We start from the raw sequence: 25583 nt of genomic DNA on the forward strand, positions 1-25583 counted from the left end.
AATTTACACTGTTGAGTAATTTTATACTTGTGACCAAGTTTACTACTTTTAGATATTCATGAACGCCAAGTGTAAGTTACAACTAAAAAAAAAACCAAGTAAGTTCAGTACAACACATGGCCACCACTGGTACTGCAGCACCCTCCTATGCAAAATAATGGAGAGAGGGACATAACCCCATAAGAGATAACATTAAATGTAATTAAATTGTTGGAAAAAAGGCACAAATAGTAAAAAATATATAAATATTACATATTTATTTTTTAATTATAACATACTTATCTTATCAAGGTGACTGGTTGACACCTGTTCGGTATAAGTCAATAAGGACGCTCAATGAAGGACCACACGCCAATTATGAACACAATTTAGCTTTACTAGAATTTCAGGTAAATGTATGCATTTAGCACATCAACAATAGTAGAATAAGAATAGCAATGAAAAGAATCTATTTATATATGAGTACACTACAAAGAGCATCTATGCATATAGATATATATGAGCAAAGAGTTCAGTGACAGATATAAGCTTTGATTAACTGTATACCAAATGCATCACACTACAATGTTCAGGAAGCAAAATATAAATGAGTTGAATACTTCAGATATGCTTTGATTTACTGCACACCAAAATGCTTGTTTCAATTACTGCAGCAGGCTCACACTACGATGTTCAGAAAGCAAAATATAAACGAGCTGAATACTTCAGATTATAAATACAGTGCAAGCTTAATAATCAATCATAATAATAGAGCAGAGAATCAAAGGCCTTTCATTCCTGTGTGGAACTTAACCTAGTTCACAAAATGCTGGGAAAACCTCTACCGCCCGCTTGGACCTCTCCCCCTCTCAAGCATCCCGGTCTCTGAACAGCAAACAGGGAGGCAGCACTGGGTCTGAAGATGGCAGCTTTCACAACCCCATCTGCGAGCTTCAAATCCCTCACCCGCACTTCAGTGCTTAAATAACTCGAAGCTTGGATTCTATCTCTTTCTGGCATTTTCTAGCTATGTTTTCATTCCATCTTCTCCCTGTACTCTCGTTCTCAAGGTTGAGATGGAGTCTCCTACACAAACAAGCTTGAAAATAATATCATGAACTTTTCCACGTTGTTCGGGGGTTTCAGCAGGCATCATGCTCATCTACACTGTTCAAGCTAATTAACCCTTCACGTCACAATGTCTTCCGCACCTTTCCCTATACTGATCAATACTTTAAAACATACTTTAAAACCCATTTTTAATTTGAAAAATAAGGTAGCATTATATTTTATTTAAAAAGTAATTACATTATTAGTCACAATTTTTATACATCACCTTTAATAATTATTAATGCACATTGAACAATTATGTTTTCTTTTGGTGGGAATGCATTCTTTACTTAAAACTTCCATTGTGTAAAGTTTTAAATCAAATGAATTTAAATAGTGCTGTAGCATAGTTTTTATTTTTGTCTATTTTCAAAGTAATTTTACAAATTGAATTTACTAATGTTTAACATAAAGTATGTTTTATATTTATTTTAGAGTTAAATAAAGTGCATTTTTTTCTATACTTTCCCAAGCAGAGAGCTTTGCTGTGGAGTCTCCATGTGCATACATAAATTAATTTTAATTCAAGCATTAATTAATGGAAATATAAATAAATTAAATTACAATTATTTTTCTCATGTGTAAGTTAATAAATACATCTCCACCTATATAAATATTAACCTTTAAGTTTTCCTCTGATTAATAAAAATAAAAAGCAATTCCATTTTGTTGCCATATTGCATTATTGTGAAAGCATAAGAAATCATGAGTTTGAAACCTCACCTCTGTGTTTCGCAAGAATGATAGTGCTTTAAAAATTAACATTAATCAACATTAATCAAAATGTATTAACAATAAGAAAAAATGTATGGCAATAGCATAGCTCATATTCAATATATGATACATGTACAAGAGAACATTACCACTTTTATTTCTCAGATCTCTTTTGTGTCTCTCCTTGTGATTCATCAGTGCATTTCTTGTTGAGGTATACACGAGGGTAACTATTAACAACAGTTTGTAGTATAAATATTTTAGGTTCCTAGTGCTGTTTTGTAATTTGTGGCAATATAATCTCCTCTTGAAACAAACATATAATATGTTCACATAACACAGCGATAAATGACACTTTCTCCTGGAATATCTTATCAGCACAATAATTAAAATGTAGGTAGAATCGAAAATAGATCTTTATGAGGAATATTAATAATATAGTTGTGAATGCACTTCAACAATGTCAATTATTGTGGTGTCACAATGTTAAGGTCATACAACATCAAGTCCTAGGAAGGTTCAGTGTCAAGGGTAATTTGACATCTCTTTCTGTGATGTAATTGAGGTGAAAATTGTTTGATGTCACTTATGCTAACCCCTGGCCTTTTGGTGACTTGATGTCCGTGAAAGTAATCAACAAGGGTTGTCTTAATTTCGTCGTGGAAAAACGCACCCACGAGGGCATCATTCTGTAACACTGTTTGTTTGCTCGAGAATGTAAAGTCGATAAGGAAAGCACCAGCGAGTAACTAGATAAAATCTGAGGTACACGATTGTGCCTCTTACCGAGAAGCAGAGCTCTTGCAATTCTAACCAGATGCCACTTTGGGACAACATATCATGAGTAAATGGAAAAGTCCTGTGTAGTGAGTGCCTTTGTGTCCAAATTTTCACTAGTTTCATATGTTTCATGCTAGTCAGAATAGCTTTTGAGGCAGCCTTCTGCAGACGGGCAACATTATTGTACCTTTAAAATCATTATTAGTATTAATGTCTCCTGCACGGAGCAGTATTTGTTTTTTCCAATAATACGTTCCTCCACAGCATCAGGAAAAAAAGGGGACAGTCTGTGTTATGACCTTATGTAGTAACCTACCTGAGGGGGAGCACTCCCAGCATCCTCTTGTTCATAACATAGAATCAGACAAAATCAACCACGGTACTTATAAATCGAAATGAGACATATGCCTGTGAGTCCAGATGGTCACCTCCGTGAGTGTGATGTGTGTGGAGTAGAATACAGATGATTCCTCATTCCTCTTGCGAACGAAAATCTGGCCGCTGTGGCCCGGTGCAGATGGGCTTTCTGTACACTGGCCTTTGAGTCCCTCGTTGGAGACACTGGAAGACGACTTTGCATGTCTAGGGCAGCTGCGGGGGGCTTCTCACTCTACCCAGCTCCGCGAGTTTCACTGCAGCACACAGGGGCTCCAACAGAGTGAGAGAGCGAGGGATTGACAAAGGAAGGAGACAGAAAGAGAGAAACAGAGAGAGATATTGAGGTAGAATGGCTGGAAAGACAAAGCGAGGAGAGGGTGGGAGCGGGGCTAGTTTGAGCATTTTTGACAGTTGCTTTGGGTTTGGCTCTGCTTATTCAAAAATGTTCTATACATTTTGTATCTGTTCAAGCAGGCACAAATACCCCTAGCTGTTGTCTCATTCTAGCGTAGCTGACATTCCAGGTCTACAGCCTATCAGCAGCCGAACGTGAGTACACGAGCCCTATCCTACCCCAAACGTTTTAGGCCACCTTTGATGACAACATAGTAGCCCATTACATGCACTGGGATCATTGTGCATCTAGGAGGAGCTAATCATTCTAACGAAAATATAAAATGGACGACCATGCACTCAAAACGTACATTGACCATCCGAAAATCCTTCATCCAGCCCCATAGTAACCCGGCAATGTGGCCTGTGATAGGAGGGCCAGCAGTGTCACTAAACAGAAACATCGGTAATAAACCCTCCCAGCGCTAGGCTCCGTGCCCCAGCACAATTTAAAGACAGCCCGGCCCTGTTTCAGATTTGACTAACTTTCCTGCACTCCACCAACAAAGACACTCAAGCTGCATACAGTGAATACACCTCGTAAAGATAATACTGTCCACAGCGTTGCCTCAATCACCTTAGGGAGACCTCCCAGAGGCATTTCACTTCCAAGAGCAATGCAATGCAATGGTGGTGTATGTCAGGGAGCCAATACTTTGCAATAACCAATATCTACTCCCCCTAGTCCGTAGTCTCCTATCATGAGCATCATTATTAAAAGGAAAGAGTAAATTCAGGTCTTTCCAACCCAGCCTCATTTTCCTTACATGCATGTTTCACTCACTGTCATCAGAGTCAAAAGGAAGACCCTCCATTATCAGTGCCAAACGCAGGTTTTTATTCCAAGTTGTCCACATTGTTGAGGAAAACCAATGTCAATTTGGGGTTATTGAAAATGCACCTGTTGTCATTGCGTGCATACTTCGGTGTGCCACTTAGACCATAGAGTACCCCATGCGTAATTGCATAGGGGGTGATTCTGACCGCGGCGGTACAAGACCGCCGGGGCCAGGGTCGGCGGGAGCACCACCGACAGGCCGGCGGTGCCCCGCAGGGCATTCTGACCGCGGCGGTTCGGCCGCGGTCAGAAGAGGCAAACCGGCGGTCTCCCGCCGGTTTACCGCTGCCCTTAGAATCCCCCATGGCGGCGCAGCTTGCTGCGCCGCCATGGGGGATTCTGACACCCCCTACCGCCATCCTGTTCCTGGCGGTTCGCCCGCCAGGAACAGGATGGCGGTAGGGGGTGCCGCGGGGCCCCTGGGGGCCCCTGCCGTGCCCATGCCAATGGCATGGGCACGGCAGGGGCCCCCGTAAGAGGGCCCCGCAAAGTATTTCAGTGTCTGCTAAGCAGACACTGAAATACGCGACGGGTGCAACTGCACCCGTCGCACCCCTGCAACTCCGCCGGCTCAATTCTGAGCCGGCGTCCTCGTTGCAGGGGCATTTCCTCTGGGGCGGCGGGCGCTCTTTTGGAGAGCGCCCGCCGGCCCAGAGGAAATGTCTAAATGGCCGCCGCGGTCTTTTGACCGCGGTGCGGTCATTCAGCGGCGGGACATTGGCGGACGGCCTCCGCCGTCCGCCAGGGTCATAATCAGGCCCATAGTTTCTTCTTGATGCAGCAAATGTGCTTCTGTTTTTGTGGGCTCTCAACATAAAGCTGTGATAGATCAACACAGATGCTCCATTCTGAGCTTGTTCCCAATTCTCTCCGGTGGTTCTTCACTTTGCGTCAAAGTCCCTGAAATTATGCAAGTGAGCTATGATGGGGCACTGTGGGGGCCTCGCAGTGCCCTGTCACCCAACAAGCGATGGATCCTTTGCTCTGACAGATTATCTATGCTCGTAGTCACAGTGTCAATTTGCCATCACAGGTGCACAGGTTGTTTCATTTCAAGTAAAGAGGATGCTATCATTCGAGTCCTCCATGCTTTATAAATGTCACTCTGTTCATTCATTCAGGGAGATCTGCTCTTTCCCAGCAACAACCTTAGTCATTAAGGTTCGTGGCCAGGTCACACAGATCTGTGAGGTACACGAATCCCTCGGGAAGGTATTTATGATTCGTGGGTCTGCTGGTGCCAGGTTCGTTGGTGCTTACAGTGCATGGGATCAGAGGCAGTCTTTCAGCTCCCCCAATACAGTCCCAGTCCCAGCTTCAGCAGTCCTACAATGATACCTCCTTCCCAGGCACAGGGCCACAAGACAATCCTGCAAGTACTGTTATGCTACCCACGAAAAACACATTGGCTACGCTGTCCCCTATCCCTTGAACAAGCATCCAGGAGTCAACAGTGACCCAGAGAAGTACACGGGTGCCTCACCATCAGACCCCGGCTCTCTGAGACCAGAACACAGTGTAAGCACTCCATAGGCATGGAGCAAAGCCTCCCAACCAGGCGGAGCAATTATAGTTTTTGGAGTGCATTAGCTATACCCAGGAGAGCTGTCTGATGACTTCCCAGTGTAAGTGAAGAACAGAGACTTTTGTCAGTTAATGGCCTTTCATCAATATCCTTCTTTATTGGGATTTGTGAGAATTCTCACAATATTGATTACAGCTGTTGGAACATATGTGCATGGTAAATGTGTTGAGAACAGTATCGGAGCCTGTCATTAAGATAATCCATAGCTATTTGTGAATATTTATTTTTGTAAGAAAGCAGTTGCAAGATGCAGAATCGATACTGCTGACAGATGATAATACCACTGCCCACTTTTCTTTCACCTATTCTTTGTTCCAGGGCTGTTTGGGTAGAATGAGTATCGTTTTCTGCCATAGAAGCTCCCACAATAGTGTGCGTGGTTATCTGCACATAAACAGTGAACACTGCTTTAGATAATAGGGAGACTCCTCTCCGAGGATGGGCACCGTGCCCCAACCTGCTTGACTGAACTTGTTGAATCTGGGGAATGCACTGTCTTGGAATGGCAGTGGCTTTGTTCTCAACAACCTAAACTTGGGCATGTCAAGAGAAGCTTCCCTCCACCTTGTTAGACACTTCTAAGCTTGACCATGGTGGACCTTGTTGCTTTTAGTGCTTCTGGAATGTGAAGTTGAGAGTGGTACATTTCCCCTTGGTTAGGAACAAGTCTGAATTCCCTTGCTGACGCTCTGCTGGCCTTGTTTATCTGGAATTACTCATGCACCCCGGGCATTCCAATAGGCACAGACCCTCTCAACACCTCAATGGAGACAAGAGGAAGTGTCACAAGTAAAGGTGAGCTGAGAGGTGACTCTTTCTGTCATGCACATTCGCTCTGGGTAGCGATCTTTGTTAGATTCTGTTTTTCACTGCCCCTCTCTTCTGGCCTGTCATCATGTTGATCTCACCTACCTGGAATCCCTCACTTACAGTCGCACCTAGCAGCTCTTAAAAAGGGCGGGTGTGGCACATCAGAAGGGTGGAGTGTGTGGGAGTGGGGGGGATACATATATATATACATATAGTTTTTAAAGTACCTGAACGCAGGCCGCGACGCTCCTCTGTCTCTGCTTTAGCTGGCTGCAGGCACAGGCTCCCAGCCTGCCCTGCGCCTATCCTGATGCTGCTCAAAGCAGCATCAGGATTGGCAAGGAGAGCCCAGCCAGGTCACCCCCAGGCAGACTGGGAGCCTGTGCAGACTCTCTCCAGCCTGGTAACTGTGCTGCCGGGCTGGAGACAGCCTACTGCGCATGTGTGTTTGGCTGGCCCAAGATGGCCGGCCAAACACACATGCGCTCTGAGGGAGCGTGCTGAGCATTCTACCTCAGTGCATGTCAACCCCGTGGCCCCACCCCTTTCAGAACAAAAGGATAATAAACACAGTTTTTTATCCTATCGTTCTGAAATGTTTGCAGCTTATGCTGCTTGCGGGGGGGGGGTGACAATCCTCCTCTCTTATGGAGGAGCCACCCCTGCTCACTCACCCTAGGGATTACATATACAGGGACGCCACAATTAACAATTCACCTCTCCGGAGACCAGAGAAAAGGCCACAGGTAAAGGTGAGCTGGGTGGTGACTTTCCCTTGGAACCCACTGCTTTTGTACACTTATCTTTGTCAAATTCAGTTTTTCAACTGCCCCTGCTGTTGCTTCATTGGACCAGCTCCTGGATAGCTTTCTATCTAGTCGGACTGGGAGAGGCATGCTTGGCTTGAGAGAGTCCTTCTTGCTTGGGGGCCTATAACTGTGTGAATGGCTCAGTCAGAATTCTGCCCCCTTGTTACTGAAGATGGCTCTCCATAGTATGAATCAACCAACCCGGAGTTTCCAAGACACCCTCTTACTCGGATATACCCATTTTGGATGTTCAACACCACTAACCCTAAACCTAGGGGACAAGATTGTCTCCCTGACCACAGTAAATGCACTTTCTAAAACACTGCCCCCTTCTTTTTCAGGTTTCTTAGTGCACTGTTTATCATTTACCTATGTTTTTATTTGTTTTTTTCTGTTTAATAATCAACGTCAGTGACTTGTAACAAAATAACTGCATTTTGATGGAACGTTCCTGAGCTCCCATTTTGCAATGTGTTTATGATAGGTTTTGCAAACATTGAATACTCTTATCAGTGGTTCCATAACTGAATTGTTGCGTTTCGTGCATACAGTTTTCATGATTTGCAGCTTTATGTTTTTCATTTTCTGGATTGTGCTGACATTCTCGATCATTTAGTGATTGTGAACTGTGCAAAGCCAAGGATCTAGTTTTAATACTGTATTGCATTACACCACTGTTTTACTAGTTTTTGTATCAGGTCTCCAATTGTTTTTTTTTATTTTTTATTAATGATAGTGCAGGGTCCTTCATCAATAGCAATCTTTCTAGAAGTAACCAGGGAAATAGACAGTAACAGAGACGTGAATGTGACAACCGGACTGTTCGATGGCAGCTGATGCAGCGTTGTTTATCTAAATACATACTTTAAACTGCATTGTGTGCAAGACTAGAGCAAGAAGAATGTTTGTCTGAATTCCTCTATAGGGACTGAGGCAGTTCTTACCTATGAAAAAACTGAAAATGTAGATACAACGGTGCATGTTGGCTTTGTTATGGCTTTGCCACCTCTAAACCTAGAATCACATTATGTGGCAAGCCTCAGCTGACCCTTCATCATATTATATTCTAAAGTAGAGAGAAATATTGAACGGTGTGCTTGGAGTTTGGGGTGGTAATGAAGAAGGCCAGGTTTCTACTTCCTTTCAGTGGCCCCTGGTTGGCTTAAGTTGTAGGTACTTTAGCCCATATGTAGTGACGCATTTTCCCATAGACACAGAAAAGGAAAGCCCTTTGATACATCAATTCCTTACTTCCTACATAGTGACCCTACCCAACACCAAACAGGAACGTGCACCTGTTTACAATGAGTGGTGCCCCATTATTTACAGATTTGCAGCTTGTGCCTCTAACCATGCCTAGCGATAGCTTCAAGTCCTCTTTCTAAAGTGATAGCACTCGTGGATGCCACAATTGTGGAAGTGAAAGCTACATTTGCAGATGCATATTTACCTAGTAACTTCACAGGTGTTTTTGCAAGAGGAATAGTGTTAACTGCCGCTTTCATCGTATTATATGGCATTTGCACCAGGAGGTCCCTTTGACTACCAACCTTCTGCACAACCGGAGCATACCATTAACTGCTTGATTGTGATGAAAATTAACACATCCCCAACGCAGTGAAATATGAGCATTGTAATTATGTCATATCTTCATGTAACATAAATGTTAATATTGCAACATGTGTTATGGTTTAATTTTCAGCTCATGCCATACATGGCGATGGATATTCTACGGACCTATCCAGGACTTCCAGGGCTCTATGTAGCAAGCGCCTTCAGTGGAACATTGAGGTAAAAACTCCCAGCATTCATAATGCAATTTTAAATACATTGTGGGTGTAAACTGACACCTTGTAGTACGAACTTTGCACTGTACACAGCTGGCGGCATTGTGTATTGCTGTGTGCGTGGTTAGTTGGGCACATAAATCCTCAAATGTAGAATTTCAGTGCAGTTGCAGCACTTCGACTCCAAAAATGCGCGTGAACTGTAAGATTTAAAATGTCAGCTGTTCTTCACCATTTGTGAACACCCAGAGACTAGAATAAGCTCTATGCTCCTGTAGTTTTAGGAGCCCATCCCAACATTAAGGAACCCGTAATAAGGTACAAAAAGAGGAATTGACTACACCTGTTTAATTCCATCCCATAAAGTAGGCATAGTGAACAGTTTAATACATCTCTGTAAAAACCAGGTCTAGAATCACTGGGCACACGGAGGTTACTAGGTCTCAACTGATGTGATTGAGTCGGTTTACCTTTGGTATCCTATGACTGACCTGCTGTTGCCTTAAAAAATGAGCACCAAGCACACACTTTTAACACTTGACTCTCGGGATAGCAAGATGAGTAGTCTACGGCTTACTCGGGGAGGTAGTGCTCATTTAGAAGCTCAGAACTCAGTGTAAACCACAGCATTCAATAGCAGTCAGAAAATCTAGGCAGGTGGAGGCTGTCGTGGGTGCAGTGGGCAACGTCTCTGTCCATCGGTGACTAGAGGTTAGTTTGCCTCCTGTACTCTAGTGGCCCTATAAAAGTGGTCTCTGTCCCAAATGTGTGGACAGGTTTATGTAGCAACCATCATTGACCCAAGGATGGGAAGGACTTTAAAATGGCAAATTCACAACAATAAGCTGCCAACGATGTATAATATGAGAAAATGTAACATTATTTGGCGCAATTTAAAACGTTGCTGTATTACTGTGCAATACTGAGATATCTAATTTTGTAAAAGCGTTTACCAGATGTTAATAAATATTATGGGGATGGCTATTTGAAAGATAATTAGCGGGTGCCTTGTGAAATTATACTTATTGAACATCAAATATTAGCCCGAAAGCCACTTCCAATGCCCCAAGTTGTCAATATTCAGTATATCATTTGCTGCGAGTTCCTAATGATCATTTCTGAATGTCAGAGAAGAATCATGGCAATACTGATAGTAGGGAGCTGATAACATTGAAACTGAATAGGATCTCACCGCTCATAAAAAATATTGTCTGGTAGATCACCAAGTGTTTTAAAGAGGCAACGGGCTTTTACTTAGAAATTCTGGGCTAGCGGTAATTGCATGCATTGCAAAAACTGCATGTGAGACATAAGCAGCAGAAGAAACATGGTCATTTGTTTTACCCCTTTAACTTCCAGCATCTTTCCTGAGTTGCCAAGACGGTAGTTTGTACAGACGTCACAGGCCACTAGAACGGTTGCACTTTGTTTAAGAAATTTAAGGGGCATATTTATGAAAGGCTTCTGCTGCGGAAGCGTCACTTTTTTTTACGCTCCGGCAGCACAAACCTCTCAACCATAACTAGGAGGCCACGCAAAGCCACTTTGCATGGCTTCATGGCCTCATAGATATTGAATTAGACAAAGCAACGCAAGTCGCTGCATCGCCGTACTCTGCGCCAGGGAGGTGTTCCATGGGTTCCATGGGTGTTGCAGTGGGTTTTCCCATGCAACACCCATGGATTTTGATGCTGCCCCAGATTTACTTAATCATGTAAACGCGGGGAAGTGACAAAACCTTATGCCTCCCCAGACCAGGCGTAACAAGGAGAAATATTTCCATTTCTCCTAATTTTTTCCTCTTTCATTGTGTGCTGCATTCTGCAACATTCCACAGCACACATAGAAAGAGGAAAACGCCTCTCAGGATTGTTTTTGTGCAGGAAGGTGTCCCAGTGACGTAATGAAGTGTAATGGGGCTCCTTGGAAAAGTTCACGGAGTGGCCCCCCTCTGAACTCACTCAGAAGCTCTCAGGCCAGGACACTGTTTTGAAGGGGGACCCCTGGAGCTCGGGGCCTCCCCTGCACCACAGGAGCTACGGGGGCCTTTGTTGTGCCACTGAGGTGTCCCTTCCTTCACAAAAACAGTCCTGCTTGCATTGGTGCTAGGGAGCCAATTGTGTGCCAGCACAGGGGGAAAGGACAGAAATGCATTATACTTTGTAAATACAGTGCATTCTGCCCTTTCACATTTGCGTAGAGCAGTGCTGTCCTACACCAGTTCTTCATAAATATACCCCATATGTGCACGAACAACTGTGCGTTGATAAGAAAAGGATGCTTTCCAGCACTCTGGCTCCCTCTACTGTTTAATAGAGTGAATGAAAAGAATCTCGGTGAAGATGAACAAACTTAAATTGTGTGTTAAACTGTCTGAACCACTTGCAATTAAAATGTCTCCAAAAAATGAGTATGACCTCCTGATTCAGCCTTGTATTTTTGTAGTACTGTATCTTCCAGCATCAGTGCCTTAGCAGCAGAACTATAGAGGACTTCATTAAACCCTTCTGCAGCTCCCTCTCGGAAAGGAAATTATCATGGATCTCCAAACTGATGAGTGAGTGTTTAATTGAGCTCTTGAGTTTTATGCCACATACTATTACTATTTAAAAGGAGATATTAATGAACATGCAGTGAGATCGTGAAGTACTACATTTGAGGGGAACAACACGTTGTACCGCTGCAAAGGCTTGAAAAGAAGCGCAAAATGTGTTTTACTTTTTTTTTTTTATTGACTTGGTAGAATGTGTCTGTACAAAAAAGAGACCAACATGTCAACAGTAGCCCTCATCAATCACATCACAGAGAGAACAAGCCGGTGCTACATAAGCAGATCCGTTATGTAACATAATAGGTAAATCGACCTACTTCGATTGCCGGAAGCAGAGTCAGACAATTCCAGTCCTCCCAATAGCAGGGTAATTATCCGCAAAAACATTCAAGCATCAGTAGAGGAGGCAGAATCCTCCTCATCAGCTGAGGAATGCTGCCGCGAGACCCCAGGGTCCAGAAAATCAGAAAAGGAGCGTGAACGTAACTTAGGGGTCGCCATGGGTCGCAGCTGTGACACCTGGCTTGCCGCTTGCGACCCCTGCACTGCCTTTGCGACCCCTGGCCTCGGAGGTGGGAAATTCACTGTCAGGAGCACAGGGGCAGCTCTTTCCCATGGACGTCACTTGGGCCTCCACTCTCTTTGTTTTATGTCAATTTTCTATTACACTGATAATGAATAATAAAATATTATTCCCTATTAGTGTAATAAAAAAGGAGTACAATTGCATGGAATATGCCTTTCCATGGCAACTAAGATAAGTAAAAAATGCTTTCAAATGTATGTTGTGTGCATGCTTGTCGGTGAGAGTGTGTTTATGTGAAGGAGTATACATAAGTGTGACTTTGTATGTATAAGTATGTGTGTGTGAGTGAAAGTGGAGGTCAAAGGGCGTGTGATGTCACTTCGTACCCCTGGCACTTCGGTGAATTGACGCCCATGGCAAAGAGCTCCCACAAACATCAACATCGTCTCTCGCCTTATCATGCCTACACTCTATCCCCCCGCACCTCCTCTGCCACCGCCCATTCAGTCACATCAGCCACCAATCGCTCCAATCTAGGACCCCACCCCGGACCCATCCAGGTGATTGCCATAAGGCTCCTAGCTAGTTACAGTAACAAATGCAGAAATGTGAACACTATTTACTGGCCTTTGTTTCTTCAGATGTCACCCAACAGGCAAACTGTGGTGCCGCAGAAAGGGGAATCAGCACCATAGCTCTCGCCCGAGGCACCACACTCATCCAGAAAACCTGCACAGGTGGGCAAGTCCATAGCAAATGTAAAAAAGAAGCTACAGGAATCTGACATCAGCGGCAGCTGACTGGCTGAGCGGGATCCATTTTATGCAGGAGCACAGGTGTTATGTACGTGTGATGCAGGAAATGGAAGTGAGTGATTTTGGCACCACTCAAAATAGATTTCACCAAGACACACATTCTCTCCCATTGTGTATCTTCAATGGATGTCCCCAGATCACTATCCTAGGCTGCGCACAAAGGGTGTGGGATGCATGTCTGATCAGCTGTCATAGACCAAGGGCCCGATTTATACTTTTTTAGCGCTGCATTTGCGTCATTTTTTTAAGCAAAAGTGGCGCAAACTTACAAAATACAATTGAATTTTGAAATACAATTGAATTTTGTAAGTTTGTGCCGCTTTTGCTTCAAAAAATGATGCAAATGCGATGCTAAAAAAGTATAAATCTGGCCCTAAGTGCGCCCCCCCAGTTCCAACAGCCCCCAGAATATATGGGACTTACCCAGCACAGTGTGCAAGGAGGGCCATATGGCCCTGACTATAGTTGTGAGACTAGCGTGCTGGTGAAATTGACCTGGTCTAGGCAGAAACTTTCTTGCACGGCTTGTAATTATATAAACTCCCCGTCGGGGTATAAATGCCCCAACGTCTCACATCCACCCTCCCGCCAGGCAGACACCTCCATGGAACCCAAGAGCACCCTGAAAAATGGCAAGCCCAGGAAGACATTTCCCTGGCAAAGGGGGCCTTCTTTAAGCCACTGTGATGGCACGCTCTCACACGGAAGCAGTATGTTGAATAAGGTATAGTATCCCGCCAGCATCCCTCCTCCACCATCAGAAGCTGAGGGAGGTTGAGCACCTCGCAGAGCCCAGCAAGAGTGACTTTTCCCAGTTGCCCCCCTCTGAGCCAATGTGCAGCGTGTTGTATCTGGGAGGTCAGGTAATATTGTTCCAAGTTTGGAACCACCAGTCCACCCTCTTCCCGCCGCAGTAGTGGAAAAGTCCCTTGCCACCCCACTATGCACCCCCTGCCCAAATCAGGAAGTAAGGAGGCAATGTAGTCTCTTCAACACTGTCTGAGAAAGAGTGTCAAATGAGTGTTGAATGTAATACAGACAATGTGGTAAAAACACCATCTTCAAGATGACCACACATCCCAAAAAAGAGAGAGAAAGGTGCTCCAGAATTGAACAGAGGACAGGAGAACCTCTGTGACCCCACCAATATTATATTGTAGGTGTTTCTGCATCGCGTGGGCCACCACCAATCCCAAGTAATGTAATCCATCAGTCTCCTAGCGGAGAGGCAAGTCTGGCAAACTCTCCGGTTCTCAGGAAAAGAGTGCTCAGAAGGAAAAAATCAACATTTCTTTTGGTTAATCCTATGGCCTGAAAGTTTCACAAAAGTTTCAAGGTTTCCCAACTGGAGGGGGATAGAATGTCTAGGAGCTGTAAGATAAAATATGGTGTCATCAGCATAAATAGACACCATATGGTTAATGTCACCCACCCTGATCCCACTGCCAGACATCTTCTACTGGATCCTAATGGGCAGCATCTCCAGGGCAATAGTGAAAATGATCAGTGATATGTCCTCCTGCCAACCAGGCAAGTATAAGAGAATGCCTAACCAACCCGCACCCTAGCTGTGGAGCTTGTGTATGGGAGCCTCACCCAAGATCAAAAGTGTGGGCCAAACCCCATGTCTTCCAACACCTGCGTGAGGTACTGCCAGTCGACCGTGTCAAAGGCCTTGGCAATATCGATGGAGACATTGGAAAGTTCCTCTTCCCTACCCTCCACTTCATACAAGACATGCATTAGCCGCCATAGGCTCAGAGTAGTGTTACGACCGGGAATAAACCCACATTGATCCTCATGGATTAACCCTAGATTTACTGGACATAATAAAAGGGACAGCACCTTACAAAGCACTTTCGTATCTGTACTGGTCATCATGAGTGCCTGTATGAGGACAGGTCTGAGACATCCACATTGGGCTTTAATATCATAGAGATGCAACCTTCCTGTATGGATGAGGGGAGTATACTAGAGTGTCCGGCCTCAAAATATACTTCCAATAAGTGTTGAGTAAGAGAGTCGGAGATAACTTGATAAAACTCTGTGGGGAAGCTATTGCTGCTTTCCCCCTGGGCAAATGCAGAAGCAATAGCTGAATATCTTCTAATGTGAGAACCACCTGGAGGTCCTGGCCAGCAGCCTCCCCCTTCCACAGAGGCCACGAGACATCCCTGACCCCCCCAAGGCCCTCAGTCAATCAGGCAGCCAGTTCTCCTGCTCCGTCGGACTAAGCCCTAAGCCATACACAAGGCATTCTCACCATCAGGGCATCCCAGCTTTGGTCATCCTGAGAGGAGCCCTACCAGGTGTGGATGCCGTCCACGGTCGGTCATAACACCAACTCAAACACTCCCCTTCCAAACCTCAATAATATCTCTGCAGTGATCAGGCATGCAGGCCGGAGTTGCCTGGGCCCTTCCCCTACATCACCACAGGCTCCCCTTCATTCTTCCCCAACCACCGCTTACAACATCTCTCAGCACTCAGTAGCAGGGCAGCAATCTGGGGACTTCAAAAGTTACAACTTGAAAAAACCAGAGTAAAGATCATTGACTGATAATGCAGAACGTGCTCATTACATTGCCATGCAAAGGAGAATATATGACATAGGTAACAAAGGGGGCAGGGCCCAGTTAACAGGAGGAGGGTTTTTGAAGGATTGGTGTTTTGCAGAATTAAATAGGAACATTAATAGCAGGGAGAGAATAGATTTTACAAATGTTTGTCAAATATGTTTGTGCTTTTTACCAGTGCCAGAATAAGAATTGCTATTTGTGATCTACAGGGATTAGTTGCAGTATTGCTGACATCAGTAATCCTAGAGGAAGGCAAGGCAGAATTAGAGGCAGTTTGATTGGTGGATGAGATTTCCTAAGCTATCTCCCAATTACAAAGTGGTCCTACTGGTTTCATCTTAGAACTGTAAAACCAACTGCCCAGAAAACTGGCAGGGCCAATGGTGCTGGTGTTGGAGGGAGCGAGAAAGGGCAAGACGTTATTTAGCTATGGCCACTTATAGTCTGCTGTCTCTAATGAACATGCAGACAATGATCCCGGCCAAGGTGCTGGTAAGCCACATCTATAGCAAAGTAGGATATTCAATTTATCCTGATGAATCAAGTTTTATGCCCATTTGGAGTGCAAGATTTAATCTCAAGAGGGTATTTGGTTGTAATAAATGGTGCTCTTACAAAATGCCACAAAGCCTTTTGATGCTGTCAATGAGCATACATGTTTGAGTGATGAACCTTGAAGCCCTCCACATATGTGTTTACAGGCTGCCGAGGAGTAAAATGCCACTCTGACAGCTTGTGTTCTATGTGTTCAGAAGCATAACTAGTGGTGAGCAGTTTTGTTCAGTAGATTTTAACATTACTAGGAGAACCAGCCCACTTTCAGTAGTTTGGCAATATGTACACACACACACACACACAACCTTTAAATAATAGATACAATCGCAATCATTTGTTTCTTCAATTCATCAATACAGATATTTTCTTCGGTGGAGTGTGCATTGCTATGGCTGGTCTGGCTTCTACCTTGGGGGGTGTGCTACAGGTAGGTCTTTCATAATTTTGCACTGTAAAAGTAAACATTGGTGACAAATTGCATTTGAAAATGCAAATCCTTTGAAAGTGAGATTCAATGTCCTTCAGACATTCATGGATACATGTGGCATGCTCTCTCCTGATTGTCACAAACTAACCACTATTGGCCCAAAAGAGACACTGAACATAGGATCCTCACTAGTGATCTCTATCTGCACAATACAATGCAGCAGAACATGCAACTGTATCATCATGAAGATGCTCTACTGCAGCTTTTATCAGGAGATTTAACTCCATGCTTGAAGCACTGCCAGATGTTTGTATGTAAACTTCAAATGACAAGCATCCAAGAGTATTCAGTGCACTGATGCCTTGTTAACATGTGAATGATGCTCATGGCCACTGGAGCATTCAATTGTATCCTGTGCTGCATACCTCTGAACAGCATCTTTTGAACTGTGCCAGGGCAGTAAACCTAATGTGTAATTTTTGAAGCCTTTCATGAATGGAAAAGTGGGTCCGGGGTCTCTGATGCTCTTCTTGCTCAGGGTGCTTCTAAGTTAATACTCCCACGTCAAAGCCATCTTGACAGTAGTGTCAGCATATTCACTGGCACATGACCCTTAGACTTTGCAGCCTTTCTGAGAGCATTACTTGCCAACATTAGGTGCATCTATGAGGATGGTATTAGTACAGTTGCCTGGACATAACTAGAAATACAAACAAAAAACAAAGAAGAAAGACAAAAGGCTGGGCCTCATCTAAATGCCAACTCCATCTTGTCAGACAGATCCTTTACCTCCCACCCCTACCATTTATCAAACAACAGTGCTTCAAGATGTCTTAACAGCAGTCCCTTGCTAACAAATTCCACTCACAGGAATGCAGGCAATACAATTCCACTCTGTGGGAAAGCAACCCTCATACTCCATCTTGTGCCATGTCAAATCAGAGGTCCCCTAATGGACCCCACTTTCCTTTTATAATTAGCACTGTGAACCAAACTTCAGGCTAAACACCAATAGACATCCTCTCCAGCATTTGTAGAACCTCCTTTCAATGTTTGCTTCCAGCCATTACCTTAGGCTTCCACCACCTGGGCTGATCAGCTCTCGTTACTGAAGCAGTGTTCTAGTGTTAACATAGGAGCGGGCAGATTGTTCACCTTACTGTTACACCTATCAAAGTACCTAATATAGAGCTATTGTCACATGTAGATAATGTTGTTTCTTTCTAGTTTTGCATCCTCAAATTACTTGCTACCTCAAAAACACTCCTTTATATTTGTAGAATCCGACACAAAAAATTATCTTTACCTAAACTTCTGATGATCACTTCTCCTTTTTTCTTGTAAATGGGAAAGAAACAGTCATTACAGTGCGGCTGTTTCCCCGAATAGCCTTTACCACGTATGCATTACAATGCATGCGTCTTTACCACGAATAGCCTTTACCACACATACCATTGCAAAAAATTATCTTGCAATGGTATGCATGGTAAGGGCTATGCATGGTAATGCTGGTGAAGGCAATTGGCGTTGTTAGAGGATCCTTCTGTTTCCTCAGAACGAGCTGTGCTGTGCCTTAGGAGTGAGGTAAGGGGTATTGGGGCTGGAGGTGGGGGGTACTGTTTTAGGAAGAGGGAAAGGAGGTGGGGGGTTAGGTTTTAGGGCAGTGCGGACGTTTTTTTTTAAGGGGTGGGAGGTTAGGTTTTGGGGTGGAGGGATGGTTTTTAGGCTTAGGGCAGTGGACTCTATCAGTTTAGTGCTATATCCACAAAGGTGGGGTGGGATTAGAGGGTGGGGGGTTCGTTTTTAGGGCAGGAGATGGTTTTCGTGCCTAGGGTAGGGGCACCATCAGTTTAGTGCTAGATCTGCAGGGGGTGGGGTGGGTTCTGTTTTAGCAAGTATGCAGGGTGGGAGGTTAGGTTTTAGGGCGGGCGGTTTTCGGACTTAGGGCAGGTGGGGTACCATCAGTTTAGTGGTATGTTCACAGTGGGTGGATACTGTTTTAGGGAGGGGTGGGAGTTTAGGTTTTAGGATGGGGGCATGGTTTTCCAGCTTACGGTGGGGCAGTGGAGAAGATTTTAGTACTCAAGGTGGGGGATAGGGCTGCACTAATTTAGGGGTCAGGGCAAGGGAGGTGGTAATGACTTGCCTTGCAACGGAATGAGTAGTTCTGTCATACAACCTTTTTAAATAGCTCTCTCCTTCCTTTCTATCTTCTGCATGCGTCTTCTCTTTGAGAAACCTTTCTAAGTTACATGTGTGTGTGCATTATTGTCAGTTAAGTAATTCTGCAAATTGCCCACAACTCATTTCAAAGGCAACAACCTCTCCTTCCTCTACCTGAAACCACCTGACACCATCTAGCTCATCTACCTCACATGTCCACTTTACTTACTAATATTCATACTTAAATCCTACTACTTTCATTTGTTGCAAGCAAACTGGAATGAAGGCATGCAATGGTTTGCTTGAGTGCATAAAATTAATCCTAATAACCAATAACACTGGACTAACCACTAACCATGGGGTCCGGAGCAGCATGCTGCCCAGCATGAAGCACTCAATGCCTTGTCAGGGGTAGTAAGTGCTATTTAAATACAATTGCAATCATATGTTGAATGATAAGGTGGGAGGAACATGTTTGTTAATAGGGTGCACCAACTATAACTTCTCTCGTTTTTTTATGATATGCAGGTAAATATGCTAAATTAGCATAAGTTTCAAAGTATCAGACTGACATGCTTTCAGATAATCTCAACCAACATTGCAGCAGTTCATCACAGCATGAATATGTTCACACATTTAACATCAAGCATATTGATTTGGAAATCTCTCACTTCATGGCTTAAAAGAAAATATCTTCAACTGCTTGTTGTGGATGAAGGAGGCTGGATTTAAGAAATAGAAATTAGATTAAAATGACTACAAGTTTAGTTAAAGCTCTCGTGGTTGTTTGCTTAAAAATATAATTATTTTGTGCAATTAATATGCAAGTCTTTGTTGTTTTCCATTACAAATAGTTAACCTAGGCAGAGATATCCTAGCAATAATCATATCTGGTTGGCATTACTTATTGTTTAGCAAATTGTGTTAATGGAGGTGGTCCGAAAGTGCTAAAATGTGACGCCAAAGCATTGGTGTGATTGGTGTGCTTGATTGAGAAGTCGAGAAGATCTTTGATGAAGGGTAGAGGGCACAGATTCTTCGATCCTGTTGCATTTTTAGCAGGCTATATATGGATTGAAATGTTTCATTTTCTCACAAAAAAGTGGTACCTCTGCAGGGGAAGTAGAAGGTCATTTACATTCTTTCTGAAAACAGTCATGGATGTAGGGCTTACATACATGACTCTCATTATTTGGTAGGAACAATCAAAATCCAGCATTTCCGCGATAAGATGTTGTTGTCCTTGGCACAAAGGCAGCTCACAACTGTGCGTCCTTCTGGAGATATCTCGCACAGGATGGTACATCACGGTCAAGCCATCCCATGCACAGTTGCAAGAAACTCATTATTCAGTTTTCAGTACAATTCACATAATAACGGTTCACACAGAAACTAAAACAAATTAAACTAATCATTAATTCAAAATACTGCAGTTTAGAGCTAGGCTCCTGAAATGAGAGAAAGAGTGGGATAATACATTACAGCGAAAGGCACAGTTTCAATGTTAGCATAAATTATTTAACTGAGACCTACATTAACTACGGCTAATTTAACATGAACATACTTTATCTATGGTCAGTTATAATTTGAAAATTATTACTATGGTGAAACCTAACATGAGAAATAACACTTTATATGTAAGTATATAGTGAGAATTAGTACGTATGTTAAGCAAAACAAAAAATAGTGACATGGAGTAATCAATAGTCTTAGGTTTGAAATGTAATACAATGCTTTAATGGGTTAGTAAATCCTAAATCATTCTGGAGTTGTCCACCAATCTCATAGTTACTTCTTTAGTGGTAATAGTGTAGAACGTTATTAAGTAATGTCTTGATCCATCAAATTACCAGTGGCACAACAGTCAAGGAGATCATCAACTGAAGAAATCCTGACACTCCACCAAAATTTAGAGATAATATGAAGTAGTGAAGATTGAGCCACCAAGAAAGATACCTGAAAATGGTCTCGAATTAACTTCTGATGTCAATTGTTTAAAATGTGCTATATGTGAGACCATACGATAAGTATCTTGTTTGATATACAATAATACCATACCCTTTGACTGTTTAGCATATTTCATGTCAAACATGGATTTGAATTCCTTGAGGAAAAGTTAAAATTTTCAAACAATTCAATTGTCTTGACTTAACTAATGATAAGCACAAGTTAACCCATCATTCCCTAAATTGGTAATCATATAGATTTCTTTCACGAATAATATGGGAATAACATAGATTTTATCCTGTAATGTAAGATTGCGTAAAAGAAAAAGTGCACATGGCTAGGCCCAGTGAAACGTTCAGGTAAGGATATATTTTTGCAACAGTGGGCATAACTTGCAATACAGGCACTCCTAGTTGAGGTGCCAGCGCCATATCAGATGATGATGCTGGAAGTGGTAGGTTATCTTTGTTGAGTGGCATCCAGTCTTCCTAATATTATTGAATTTTCCTGCTGACTGTTTAGCAGATCTGCTTGAGCCATAAATAGCTGTATCATTCGGTCTAGGTGTTGCTTGCTCAAACTGTCATCCTATCATAATTCAAGCAAGAATAAATGTACACTCAGGAGCCAATACCTGAGTGCGTGACAAATAATTCCAGGTATTTGGGCTTAAAATTACACCCACAGGTAGCTGAGAGTGTGTTATGTCCAGGTCCGGCGCATGGTGCTGCGTGCCGAACCCGAACTGCCTCGAGGAGCGTGCGGTCGCGGGGGCCTGCACGAGCGAGGCTAGAGGACGGTTGGATGTAGATGAAGCTGCCAGGCAGACGCGACTGCGGCGCTCCTCCTGGCGATTTATTCTTCAATAAAAGAGAATATATTACACTTACTTCGGCGTCCCCAGCGTTGACTACAACAGTCTATTTTGGCTACGAGCTGGTTTCTTCCTACGCGTTTGATGTGAGGAGATTCTGACTATATTCCTGTGCCCTGTCTTCGTGGGGAGCGTCCTCCACATCATTTTTCAGAAGAAAACAGGCGTATACTGGGCATTTCCTTCTGGAGGTTTGTCAATCAGCAAGTGTGTTGGGGATATAGAACGTGTATTTACTTGTACTGGATATGGCCATTTCAGGCACCTTCTTGGAAGTACTTCTTGCATGAAGCTTTACTGAAATATATCACCAGTAGAGTTTTATGGTTACGTTGTTCACAGCATATTGACTTTGTTCGTCACGTCTGGTCTTAAGTTATGCACTCAGTTAATCCTCCACCACCGTTCTTGGAAACTCCTGGTGCTCCTCCTATTCCATGGAGACAGTGGTTTGATGGCTTTGAAACCTACCTTGGTGCCATAGGAGCCTCTCGTTTTCGCCCTGAGAGAAAGAAATGTTTGCTTTTACATTCATTGGGGTATGAAGGGAGAGAAATGTTCAAACACTTACCTGATCTACCGCAAATTGATGAAGAAGAACTAGATGAATATTTGATGACTACAAAAAAGTTGTCCACAAGATTTGATGTTTTACCTAGTCTAGTAGTGTTGCGGCACAAATTCTTCTAGCGTCAGAAATTTCAACGCGAGGATGTTGATACATATGTCAGTACTCTAAGACAACTGGCTTCTAAGTGTGAATTTTGGGATTTTCAAGACCAACTCATAAGGGACCAGTTCATTGGTCATTGTTCGAATAAACATATTCAGCAGAAATTACTCACCTTGGGAAATCCAACGTTGGATGAAGCTGTCAAAGTTGCCAGGAGCGTGGAGCTTGCCCAGATCTCTTTGATGGAACTTTCTTACAGCTCTACTGTGAAGGACTCGGATCCTCTTCATGTCAGTGTTGTTACAAAAAGGGGCGTGGCTAAGAATGCTGAGATGAAGAAAAGGGACAATCCTTTTTTTAGGTCTTCGAATATTTGTTTTATATGTGGAAACATGCCTCATTTCAAAGAGGCTTGTCCGGCAAAGAACGTTATGTGTAGAAAATGTGGTAATGTTGGTCACTTTGCTAGAGTCTGTCAATCCACTAGCAATAAGCAAGCTAATGTAACGTGCATAGTGGAGGATGAGGAAGAAAATAGGGAAGAATCCTTTGTAAAAGCCTTCCAAGACATGATTGTTGTGGTCACAGATAAAGTATTAGGGGTCAAGGAACATAATCAATGCATAGATCCCATGGTGGATATTTGGGTTGGGGATAAGATGCTTCGTTTATTGGTGGATTCTGGTGCACGCATTACTGTGATTTCATCAGATCTGTTCCATAATACTTGGGGTGACAGAAAGTTATTCCCTCCCGATAGGTCACCGGTCTCGTATGAAGGTAGGAAAATTGAGCTAGAAGGTTACATGGAAGACATTTTAATGTTCAAGGGTCGGAGGATTTTTGGTAAAATCTATGTGGCATACAAGGGTTTGAACATTTTAGGGTGGTACCATCAGGGTTTGTTTGGTATGGTGCTGAAGCCTGGAACTAAAGAGCAAGTTTTGGTGGTGGAGAGCGCAGATTCCAAGACACCGTTTGAAGATGAATTTCCTGGTATTTTTGCCCAGGGTTTGGGGAAGATTACAGGTTTCAAGCATAGAATAAAGGTTAAGGATAGGGCCATTCCTGTTAGACATAAAGCCAGGTCAGTACCGTTTAGTTTAAGAGAAGATCTTAAATCTGAATTGAACAAGCTTCAACAGAATGGTGTAATTGAGCCAATTGAGTCCAGTTTGTGGCTTTCGCCTTTGTTTGTTGCCCGTAAACGTAATGGAGACCTGCGTTTATGTGTGGACCTCAGGAGTCTTAATAAGGAAATATGGGTAGACTCGTATCCTTTACCCAAGATCAGTGACCTACTTGAAGGGCTCAGGGGCTCAGTATGGTTTTCAAAGATTGATCTGGCATCTGCATATCACCAGGTTGAACTGGATGAGGATTCGCGCCATTACACCGCTTTCAATTCACCCTTTGGCACTTTCCAGTTTTGCAGGATGCCATTCGGGTTGGCTTCTGCTGCATCAGCGTTCCAATGCATCATGCACAAAATTTTGGGGGAAATTCATGTTATTCTAATCTTTCCGGATGATGTGTTGATTCACACAATGGGTTTAGAAGATCACAATGAGAAAATTAGATCAGTGTTTAAGATTTTTCAGTCCTTTGGCGTCTGTGTAAAGAAGGAAAAATGTGAGTTTTATAAAAAAAAAAAGAATTTTTGGGCCATTGTGTGTCTAGGGAAGGTATTACACCTCGTCCTGGGTTAGTAAAGGCGATCGTAGATTCTCCTAACCCTAAAGATAAAGATGAGTTATGATCTTTTGTTGGCATGTGTGAATACTACTCAAAGTTCATTTCCAACTATGCTAGCAAAATGAAAGTTTTGTCAAATATGCTCAAAAGCAAAGTTCCGTTTAAATGGGACAGTGAATGTCATACCATTTTCGAAAGGGTGAAGCAAGAGTTGGTGGACGCCAGACCACTGAGTCCTTACGACCCCAGCCAAGTGTGTACCATTACGGTCGATGCTAGTAGGTATGGGTTGGGGGCTGTGTTGTCGCAAGGTCTGGGGAAAGAGGAGAAAGTTATTAGTTATGCTTCTAGAGTCTTACGTGATCCTGAACTTAATTATTCGGTTATTGAAAAAGAGTTGCTAGCATGCTATTTGGCTAGCGAGAGATTTAGGAGTTATGTGTGGGGCAGAAAATATATCATTTAAACAGATCATAAACCATTGGTTTACATTTTAAATGGTGATAAAATTAACTATACGACCCCTCGTATTGCACGCCTTACCACAAAATTGTTGCAGTACGACTTTCAGGTCAAGTATATTCCTGGAAAAGATGATTTCACAGCAGATTTTCTATCTTGTCTACCTATAAATGAAGAGAGTAATCTTGAGTTTGAGGATGATGTGGAAGATTGTTTTATAGCTGCAGTTGATGCTGATGAGTCCAAGGTGTGCACGGAGACTGTGTGGAAGGAGGCTCAAAGCAGCGATGAGGTGTTGTGTCCATTGTTAAGCAGCATATAATCAATGGCTGGCCTAAAGAAAGAAATGTGATTCCTGAAGTTCAGCCATATGTCAAGGTGGGCAATGAATTGTCAATTGAAAATGGGATCATTTTGAGGAATGATAAATGTGTTCCCCAGTGTGAGATTCGTACAAGGTTGGTGGATCATGCTCATGAGGGTCATCTTGGTGCCACTATGACTAAGAGACGTATTAGAGCACACTATTGGTGGCCTTCTATGGACAAGGATGTCAAAAGAGTGGTTGATGGGTGTGTGGTGTGTAATGGTGCAGAAAAAGGGTTGAAGATGGCAAAACCTCCATTACAACCTATATTGTTACCAGACAGGGCTTGGGTCAAAATTGGGGTCGATATGGTTGTACCTTTCAATTTTCTCCCCAGCCAGATGCGTTATGCTTTTGTACTAATCGATTATTTCAGTAAGTGGCTAGAAGTGCGTTTCTTTTGCAAAGCCTACTGCTGGTAGTGCGATTCAGTTTCTCAAAGAGATTTTTGGGAGGGAAGGTTTTCCGGAAATCTTGATTTCGGATAATGGTGTACAGTTTGTGGGTAATGACATGGAAACATTTCTGAAAGAATCTGGTGTGAAACATTTGAAAAGTTCTCTATACCATCCTCAAACGAATGGTTTAGTAGAGAGAATGAATAGGGTGGTTGTGGAGTGTATCAAGTGGGCTAAAGCAAGTAAGCTGTATGTGGAAGAAGCAGTGAATTCTATGTTGTGGTTCTAGCGTACCACTCCACATTCTGTGACAAAAATATCTCCTTTTGAACTGCTCAGAGGAAGACGTAGCACCTCAAGACTGTTTC

The 25583-nt window shown here is 43.1% G+C and overlaps 1 protein-coding gene across 1 annotated transcript in view; it reads left to right on the top strand.

Annotated features, from left to right (window-relative positions):
* Nucleotides 1–25583, top strand: part of LOC138287178 (sodium-coupled monocarboxylate transporter 1-like) — a 316179-nt gene that overhangs the window by 177982 nt on the left and 112614 nt on the right. The window contains 4 exon segments of the mRNA XM_069227537.1: nucleotides 9099–9187; nucleotides 11629–11660; nucleotides 11663–11740; nucleotides 16569–16636. Of these exon segments, the coding sequence (XP_069083638.1) occupies nucleotides 9099–9187; nucleotides 11629–11660; nucleotides 11663–11740; nucleotides 16569–16636 (267 nt within the window).

Source organism: Pleurodeles waltl, chromosome 4_1 (assembly GCF_031143425.1).
Source record: "Pleurodeles waltl isolate 20211129_DDA chromosome 4_1, aPleWal1.hap1.20221129, whole genome shotgun sequence".
Lineage (NCBI taxonomy): Eukaryota > Metazoa > Chordata > Amphibia > Caudata > Salamandridae > Pleurodeles > Pleurodeles waltl.